Source organism: Alligator sinensis, unplaced genomic scaffold, assembly GCF_000455745.1.
Source record: "Alligator sinensis unplaced genomic scaffold, ASM45574v1 scaffold1216_1, whole genome shotgun sequence".
Taxonomy (NCBI): Eukaryota; Metazoa; Chordata; order Crocodylia; family Alligatoridae; genus Alligator; species Alligator sinensis.
Window position 1 is genome coordinate 2,732,513 of NW_005842018.1, and position 9,091 is coordinate 2,741,603.

General features: G+C 43.6%; 1 protein-coding gene across 1 annotated transcript in view; it reads right to left on the bottom strand.

Annotated features, from left to right (window-relative positions):
* Nucleotides 1–1,127: 1,127 nt before the first annotated feature.
* The window catches only part of SEC61A2 (Sec61 translocon alpha 2 subunit), a 16,107-nt gene continuing 8,143 nt past the window's right edge, over nt 1,128–9,091 (bottom strand). The window contains 7 exon segments of the mRNA XM_006022143.3: nt 1,128–2,234; nt 3,148–3,224; nt 3,382–3,573; nt 3,736–3,933; nt 6,413–6,573; nt 7,523–7,676; nt 9,056–9,091. The exon segment at nt 9,056–9,091 is cut by the window's right edge and continues 10 nt beyond it. Of these exon segments, the coding sequence (XP_006022205.1) occupies nt 2,048–2,234; nt 3,148–3,224; nt 3,382–3,573; nt 3,736–3,933; nt 6,413–6,573; nt 7,523–7,676; nt 9,056–9,091 (1,005 nt within the window). The 3' untranslated portion in view covers nt 1,128–2,047.

The following is a 9,091-nucleotide window of genomic DNA, read 5'->3' on the forward strand; positions in this document are numbered from 1 at the left end:
AAGGAAGATGATTATACCTCAATACATGTATATAAAGCAGGCATGAGAGGGATAAGAACGGTTTAAGCCAAATGACAAAGCCACTACAAGAACAAATGGATATAATCTGGCCATGAATAAGCTTAGAGTGGAAATGAGAAGATTTCTAACTAGTTGAGGAACTAGAACAGCCTGCCAGTAGGGTAAGGATTGAAGATCCACAGTCTTTAGTTGAATTCAAGATTTAAGTTTCCCCCCCCCCCAACTCAGCAAGGTTGGTGGGGGGAAAGGGGGTATGGGTGCAGGATACAGCTTTGATTCTGGCCCGATGCCCAGGTAAGGGCCAGTCAGAGCCACAGCATCTGCTTCCCTGCCCCACCAACCCTCCCCTCCTCCCACCTCAGCAGCCTCTGCCCTCTTCCCTCCTTCCCCCAGCTCCAGATCTTTTCTCTCTGAGGGCACATGGAGGCCCTGCCCAGCCGATCAGCGGCAGCACACCTCTGGTCACAGGATGCTGCCGTGTGGCTGAGAGGGAATGGAGCTGGAGCACAACACGGCAGCAGGTGGGGTGGGAAGGGAGCAGAGGCTGCAGAGTGGAGGCTCGCCAGTTGGGGCAGGCAGGCTGCAGGGGGAAGAAAGGGGTGGGGAAGAAGGCAAGAAAGCCACCTGCTCCCTGCCAGCGCTTTGAGGAAGGGGACACAATTTCAGACAATTTTCCAATAATTACATTCTATACATGAGAAATTATGACAAAATTTAAATTTTTCCATATTCAGAATCATCTTGGATTCAGGTAAAGATGATGATTGCTTTCTCCAGAGCCCTTGATCACTTTATGAAGTAGATGTACAACATGGTTGCCCATAACAAGGAAGCTAGACTGAACCCAACTTCCCATCCTGTCCTATGCTCCTAATTATGAATTCACAACTTTTCTGGTGGTGCATGTTTTAGACGAACAAAAACATTTGTTCATTTTCTTGCCCATGGCAGGGGATCTTCTGCCTGCTGCAAGGGACCGGACTTGATGATCGTACAGGTCCCTTCCAGTTCTGTGATTCTATTTAGCCACTATCAGGTCATTTGGGGGAGATGCTGTTTTCAAAAAGATAAATAAATCACCTTGCACAGAGAAGACACGGAACGAGTTTAATTAAATAAGTTTATTGTCCAATGTTTACACTCGTTACACTGCCGCTGCCAAAGGCAACAACATAAATAAGTCTGCAGCAGGAACTGCTCATTTCCCCACTATGAACACTGCTTTAGGAACCAGGCTTCTTTTTTCAGAATCACAAAAGCAAAGTGGACATGACGTTTCAGTGGCACAGTCTGCACAAGTACTGGTTAAAAATAAACAAAACATTTGGGCCAACCTGGTGACACGACAGCACCTACCGTGCTGCCACGTAGGAAGCTCAAGCCAGGAACCAAAGTGCTCTGGACCTTGCACATACAGCACTCCTCCGCAGAACCGGTTCACAGGTGAGATGAGTATCAGTCTCTGGTAAAATATTTGTCCACCTTCATGGTGAGGAGAAAGGTGCCCAGGTGAAGACACCACAAAAAAATAAGGAGGGCTGAGCACAGTGATGGGGAAATGCAAGTTAAAAAAGTACAAAAAGGAATTTATGTAAAATATAGATTATATATAAATTCTTTCAAGAACTTATTTAATAAGCTCATGAACACTGGCACATGGCAATCTGAACTTGGGGGACATTTTTTCCTACTAAAAACAGGGAAAGAAATCTTAATGCCGTGTGCAAAAAATGTTCACCAATATCGGACTGATACATTTTACCATCTCACTGTAGTGTTTGAACAGCAAGGTAGATGCATTGGTTTCCAGCATTACAGGCAACACTAGAGATACTAAAACGAGATAATGTAAACTTTTCTCTTAAGGCAGCTGGTACTGATGCTGCACGCAGGCATTGCTCGATGCCCATTACAATAACGGGACATTTAGCACTTTAAAACAAGGGGGGAAAACAGCATTATTGGACTAAATGATGTATGTTGTCAAAATACTCCCTTTCACATGGCCTGCTACGTATTGGGACATTTAGAAAAATAAAGCGCCCACTCCACCAACTTCAGCCTGCTCTTTTACAAATATTTCAAAATACTGATAAATAATGGTGACTGCAAGCAGAATGCCAGTGCCTGACCCAATTGCTCCAAGAAAGTCTGCTAATACTGAGAGGGCACCGATGCACAGGCCACCAAATGCAGCGGCTGTCGGGATGTATCTGGAACAGAAAGGATTCACAATTAATTGCTTTCATCCAAAACTCATTTGTCTACCAATACATTCAGGAACTGTGCTGGAACACATGATGTCATAGGGGAAAAAAACCCCAAGACCTGGGTCAGACTGTGAGACATTCACATAATCTACAAATAAGGCAGTGTGAGAAAAATCCTGTGTTCCAATTTTCAAAGTGAATGGCATTTATAACAGCAATACTTCATATCCATCCTGCACTTATTAGAGTCTTCCAAATATTAAACACCTTAAAAAATTAAGAATTACATAAATCATGAAGAGACCTCAATAATCCTTCCAGTTTCTCAGAATGAAAACAGCTTACTATAAGAATAATTTTCTGCAAAACATCCCATGAGGAAAATATGAATGTTTCTTAATTTGGGGTATGATTGCTGAGAAAAAAGCCCATTAAGAAAGTGCCGTCAGAAATCCCCTTATCTCTACATGGGGAAAACACCATTTACTGCTTGGGTTCCAGTGCCGCGTACCATGCAGAGCGAGGTGCAGTGTGATGCCAGAGCTTGACACAGTGACTGTTTGAATACCTGGGGAATTGAGATGTCTGCCCTTTAAAGGCCTGCGTGAGGCTTCTCTCAAATTCAGCCAGTCTCCCATTTAAAGAGGAAGCCCCAGCCACTTCTCTTTGATTCTTTTCATTAACACCCACCCCTGTGAGTTCATTATCCTGTCTGCCTGGATAAAACTCAAACTAGCATGACAGCAACAGAAAAGACTGAGAGAAGTGCGAATACAGAAGAAAAGGTCATAACAAATCTTGCAATGGGAGCCAGCCTGAGTGGCTCTGCAGGGGACACCTGGTTTGGTTGACCTAGCCCTATCCAAGCATTAATTATACAAGAAAACAGCACTCCAAGGAACCAGCATTTCCTTACCTATTAAGCTCATGAACCATTGATGTATCCCTGTGGCCTCTCATTACCATTTGCTGTTCTTTCAGTTGCTTGGCAACCTAGAGAAACATTTCTGTTAGAAACCTGCAGTGTTTCATAAACAGATGATATTTAATCATTTAGAAGTAAAAGCTGTGATCGGTTAAAAACTAGTCAGATCTAATTTGGAGGCAGTTTGAAAACATAGTATTAAACTGCAATTATCAGAACACCTACATCTTTTGCTGATGAACCAGATACTTCAATCCATGTCTTAGAGAAGAAAGCACAGGATCCCAACATAAAAATGATGTATACGATTACGTGGACAGGATCCTCAAATATGGCTCCCATGGATTCTGGGGGAGAGAGATAGTAGCAGAGGCCACCAACAGGATAAGAGCGAGCTGGACCACCACCACTGACATCCTACATGAAAACAGAGAAGAGCCCTCTGGTTGTTATCTCAAACCCACATTTATGAAGGCTTCATCACCATGTTATAGATAAGAACTTGAAAGAAAACGAGTATTTACATTCCCCACTAGTTAAATACCCATTATGAAAGCTAATAAGTGACAGAATACTTACTGCCCACTGTCCTAGTAAGTTTACTAGGAAATTGCCACTAAACCGGACAGACAACATTTGGGAAATAACATAAAGGTTTGAAACTAAGGCAGACTGAAGAATGATGGGAATGTTGGAGGTATAGAAGAGCTTGATGGGATAGCTGCTGTACTGTCCACGGTATCGAGCTGACTTGATAGGCAAGTCCACACGAAATCCCTGAAAAACAAGTTAAGAAAATACCCATTATACTTTCTAAGTCAAAAGGAATAATCAGAAAAGCACTCTTCAAGAGACAGCATTCACTAGATAAACTTGGAAGACGGGGGCCAAAATAAATAGCCTAGCTTGTTTGCTTTCTGGTACAATGTTCCTCGGATTCAGCCAAGTATTGTCACTACTATGGCCGTGCATAAGAACCATATGCCATGTGTCTAAGAATGTAATTAATCTAAATCAGGTGTGTCAAACATATGGCCTGCCAAACCCCGCCATCCAGCCACTGGCGCTGCCCCTGGGTCTGATTAGACCCACAAAGGGCACAGCACATGCCTGTGGCACAGGGCTGGTCCACAAGCCCCCACCCCAGCATACTTGATCTGGTGGCTGTTCCAGACAACAGCGTGGATCCTGAAGCGACTAGGCATTGCATGCAGCGCAGTCTGGCCAGAGCAACAGCCGCAACGCACCCTCCCAGCAGCTCTCAGACTGCACTGCACACAGCACTTGTTCCTGGTAGTCCAGGACCCATGCTGCATGCAGCACCTATGATTGCCATGTGCAGTGTGGGTCCTGGACTGGCTGAAGCAGAGCCATGCACAGTGCAGTCCTGGAGCTTCTGGGGCAGGTGCACTGTGGTGCAGTCTGGCCAGCAAGAGGCCAGGACTGTGTAGTGCGGCTGCTGCTCCGGACAGACTTCACTGCATATGACCCCTGTTCTGGCCAGGCCCAGATCCACACTGCAGTCGCTGGATCAGGTATGCCTGGGGTGGGGGCGAGGGGGTTCACAGCCCAGATGAGTTTAACACCCTTAGACTAAATGAATTTTGATTAGGTAACTTTTTTTAAGAAACATTTTCTTTGCTACTAACTCCTTCTGGTAGCTTTTTCACCATTTAGACAGCTAGCAGTTTCCTTGACTTGGAACATTAGAGCACAGTGGAAAGCATGATCTGGTCTAATAAAAGATATCAGATTTACCCAAAGAACCTTGTCTGCCTATGTCCTTATAGCAACACGGTACAACCTACACCCCTGCTCTGGTTTTCATGCACCCACAGTGCTGCAATGTTGGTATTACAAATCACACAGTGAGGCATTAGATTCAGTGCTGTGGGTCAGAGCCCGTTTGCACAGCAATTAGTACAACAGGGACGTGGCCCTGATGTCTCTACTGCTGCAAAACACAGCTGGACTTAAATAAAGCCATAAGGATTTTTAGAAGGATTTTATCTCCAAATTCTGTAAAAAAGCATTTTACATGAACTTCCAACACAGACACCTAAAAGTTTGCCTTTCAAGTGCACTTATTTTGTTTGAAAAAAAGCATTTAATGCAAAAGCCTAACCATTCAATCTCAAAAGATCATCCTAGAGTACCTGTTTTTAGCACAGCATTTTCCTGACTTAGACTGAACAAAGACACCAAGAGCCACATGCGTTTAGGAGCCACAAAATCCCAATCTAAACACAGATTGTACTTAGTCCATATGGAAATAATCTTCCGAAACTGCTCTCTCTCAGAAATCCAGTCAGAAATGTACAATTTTCAACATTTCCTCAAACAGAAGCTGAACATTCAGAGACTTAAGCCAGTAAAGCTATGCATCAGTCCACGATTTCAGGATCAAAATTGTATCCATCACTCATGCCAGATAGAAACATAGGTCTTCAGCTGTGACTAAATGTACTCTTACAAGAATTGCCCATGAAATCAAACCATACTGTTGTATATCTATTTTATCCACTGCAGAACCATTAAGGCTTGCAGTAAAGCTATTTCAGTCCCAGGACATGAACGCATTTTTACTAAAAAAATAATTGATATACACATGGGATTTAACAACAATGCTAATAATCTCATAAATACCTGATGTGGGTACATCTCAGCCACAACAATTTCTGGGATATATATTAGACAGTGGTACTGTTAATGCCTGTTAATGAAATGGTAGTACATAAAATAAGAACAATTACATTTTTCTTACCCACCCGCTATAAGCCAAACACCTTCGTGGTTCATTTTTTAACTTTTTCAATTCATTCTTCCAGTAGAGAACTAATAAAAATTAAGGTTGCTTAGAGATGTTACAAACAAACAAACAAAAATAAAGGTGCTTTACTGGAAGAGGCAGCTCATTATTTCGACACAGCTCCGCAGCACCTATATAGATCAGGTGCTTCAGTGGGGCTTTTTGGCACCTTTTCTAAAGTGGATCCAACCAGCTATTTGATAAAAGCACCCAAAAAGCCCCGCTAAAGTGCTCGATCCATACAAACGCAGGGTGAGCCAGGACCAACTAACGCAATGCGTCTTTTGGGCACGTGCTGGGCTCAGCGTGGGAACGCACAGCTTAAAGTAAAGCACCGTTTTATTTTGGTTTTTTTTAAATGTCTGTAAGCAGCCTAAGTGCACGGAGTCTGTTTCCTTCTATAAGTAATTGCTCTGTAGCAAGCTGTAGATTGCACATCTCATTTACCTGAAAATATATGACTACTGCAAATACAAATACTGTAGCAATCAGATTCATGAGATTGGGCAAATTCTGTCGGTAGAAAGCCTCCCGCAAAGCACGGACTTTGTCAGTTCGGGTAGCCAGAAGATGAAATAATGCAATCACGGCACCCTCAAACTCAGTTCCTGCGTAAAGCAAACAGAAAAAGAAAATCCACACCTTGTTTTTCTTTTTAAGGCAAAATATAGCTTAATATATCAAGTTAATAAGGCCTAGGATGAATTTACAGCTGCAAAAGTTATTTACAGGTCTAATAATATGTAGTGTATTGCAGTCCTTTTACAACAAGCCAGACACAGGTCAAGGCCCCCTTTCAGTCTGCAGAATCAAGGTTGTTTTAGAGCATGGTCCCTTATAACAGAATCTAGAGTTTTAACCCTGTGACAAAATACACTCTCCCTCATCTATGTGGGGGAAAAGGGGAGATATGAGGAGCAGTGTGGAAAGAGGAAAAAAGGGATAGTGAGAAAGAAGCAGCAAAGCACAATAAATAGGAATACCAGAAATCAAAGTAAAAATTCAGTTTGGGATTTGGAATTTACCCATTACGGTAGTTGATGACCTTCTAGCACAGATATAGGCAGCATTTTATTTGGATACAGCTGAGTTCACATTAGGGCCAAGGCTAATGAGGGCATAGGGGAGAAAGGGAGGAATCCTCCTCCTCCAAACAAACAAACATGCTTCCTGATTACCTTAAAAAAGTATTAAGTATAATGATGATTTACAAATCACACACAGGCAGCCACTGTATCACATGCATCTCCTGTGAAAATACAAAATCCACCATCTTTTCTGAATACCCAACTAATTTTGCTAAGATCAGTTACACAATTTAGGTTTGAAATCTGGAAAAAACGTCTTAAAAGCAAACACTAGATTTTAAAGCAGCAGGGGTAAACTATTATACTGCTAATGTAACTTCTGGATTTGAAAATGCTCTACCTTTGCTGAACAGCTAGGGGTAGAAGCTAATCAGCACACCACTAAACCAGTTTCACTCTGCTGTTTAAGAAAGTGAATCTACAGCATGCACCCAGCAAAACTTTGTACACTTTTATACAGCACATGTACCTCTGCCAGTGTTAATGGTAGTGGGACTAAAGGCCTTCCAGACAATTGTTTCACAGATGTTGGTAGCAATAAATAGGGAAATACCAGACCCCAAGCCGTAACCTTTCTGCAGCAGTTCATCTAACAGCAGCACAATCAAACCAGCAACAAACAACTGTGGGGAAAGAAATGCGAGTAAGCAGAGGCAAGAATAAACGAGTCAAGAATGTAATTCTATCTTCATAACAGGCAAATTTGCCAACACTATATGTAGGCGAGCACCAATACAGATTTTTTTGGCTGATACCGATAGCTGATTATTAACCAGCCATATGTGCCGATACCGATTCGACAGCCAGTATGCAGCCTGAAGAACAGCTCCCTGCCAGTAAGTCTGTTGGGGCAAAGGGGTGGGGGGGAGCACACCGAGGTGGCCCACAGAGAGGGAGGGAGTGGGGCTCGGGCAGGGGCAAGAGCTGGGGTGGGGCTCCCCACTGTGGCGTGCAGCCCCTGGGGCAGGCATGGGGGGCATGCTGCCCACTGTGGGCTCGAGGCCAGGGGCTGCGCTTGGGGCAGGCCGGGGGGGAGGGGGGTTGTGGAAGGGCAGGCAGCATTGAGAGGGGTGGCTATAGCAAATTTTGGGGTGGCTGTAGCCCACCCCAAAGCCCCCGGCCCAGCACTGCTGCTGTCTATCCCACCTCCCACCAGTGGGGAGCCACCCCGCCCCCCAGACAAGCCACCCACGGTTCTGTCTTGCAACCCGCTCCCCCCGCCCCCATGCCCCTTTCCCCCAGAGACTTACTGGCCAGACGCTGCTCCCCAAGGTGCCGGGCCGTTTTCCTGGCTGCGTGCATGTTGCACCTGCACACAGCATTTATCGGTGACATTACTGGCCAAAAAAAATCGATTGCCGTTAATGTCAATTTTCCTTTCAGTGGTGCCAGTCTGATACAGACCGATATATTGGTGCACCTGTATCTATATGTGTTAAATTATTTCTACCAGCCAACCCAATATTGATCCGAAGTCAATAAAAGGGCCGGAGGCTTCACTGTGTTTTACACAAATTTTCCATATTGGTTCCAGTAATCTAATTGCTCAATAAATCCTATTTACATAGATGTGACTTGTGTTGATTTTTTAGGTTTGTGTACTGACTACTTTGATCTAAAGGCCAAGATTTCTTTGCGTGGCATTCGCATTCTTTGATCAGAAGTCACCTCAAGTGTTATTCAGCATCTACTGCTTTCAAAGCTTTCTGTTCCTCTATTTTAATACTTAATAGGTCTGATGAAGGAGATAAAAGCCAAGCCACTCATTTGAAACATTTTTAACATTTAATCACCATAGGCCTATTCTCCCTTCTGAGAAACTTTACACCCTTCAAATGCATGTATTATACATTTAGAAGGTGCTGTTTGCAGTATTAAGAGTATGTGAGAAAAGGGTAGCCCAACAGAAGAAACGCAACAGTTTGTGAGGAGCAAGCTTTTCCATCCATCTGTAAATGGCTCAGAGGACTCCAAATCCTATTAGGACACGCTAACGACATACCTGAATAATGATAAGGAGAAAAATTCCAGCTCCCAT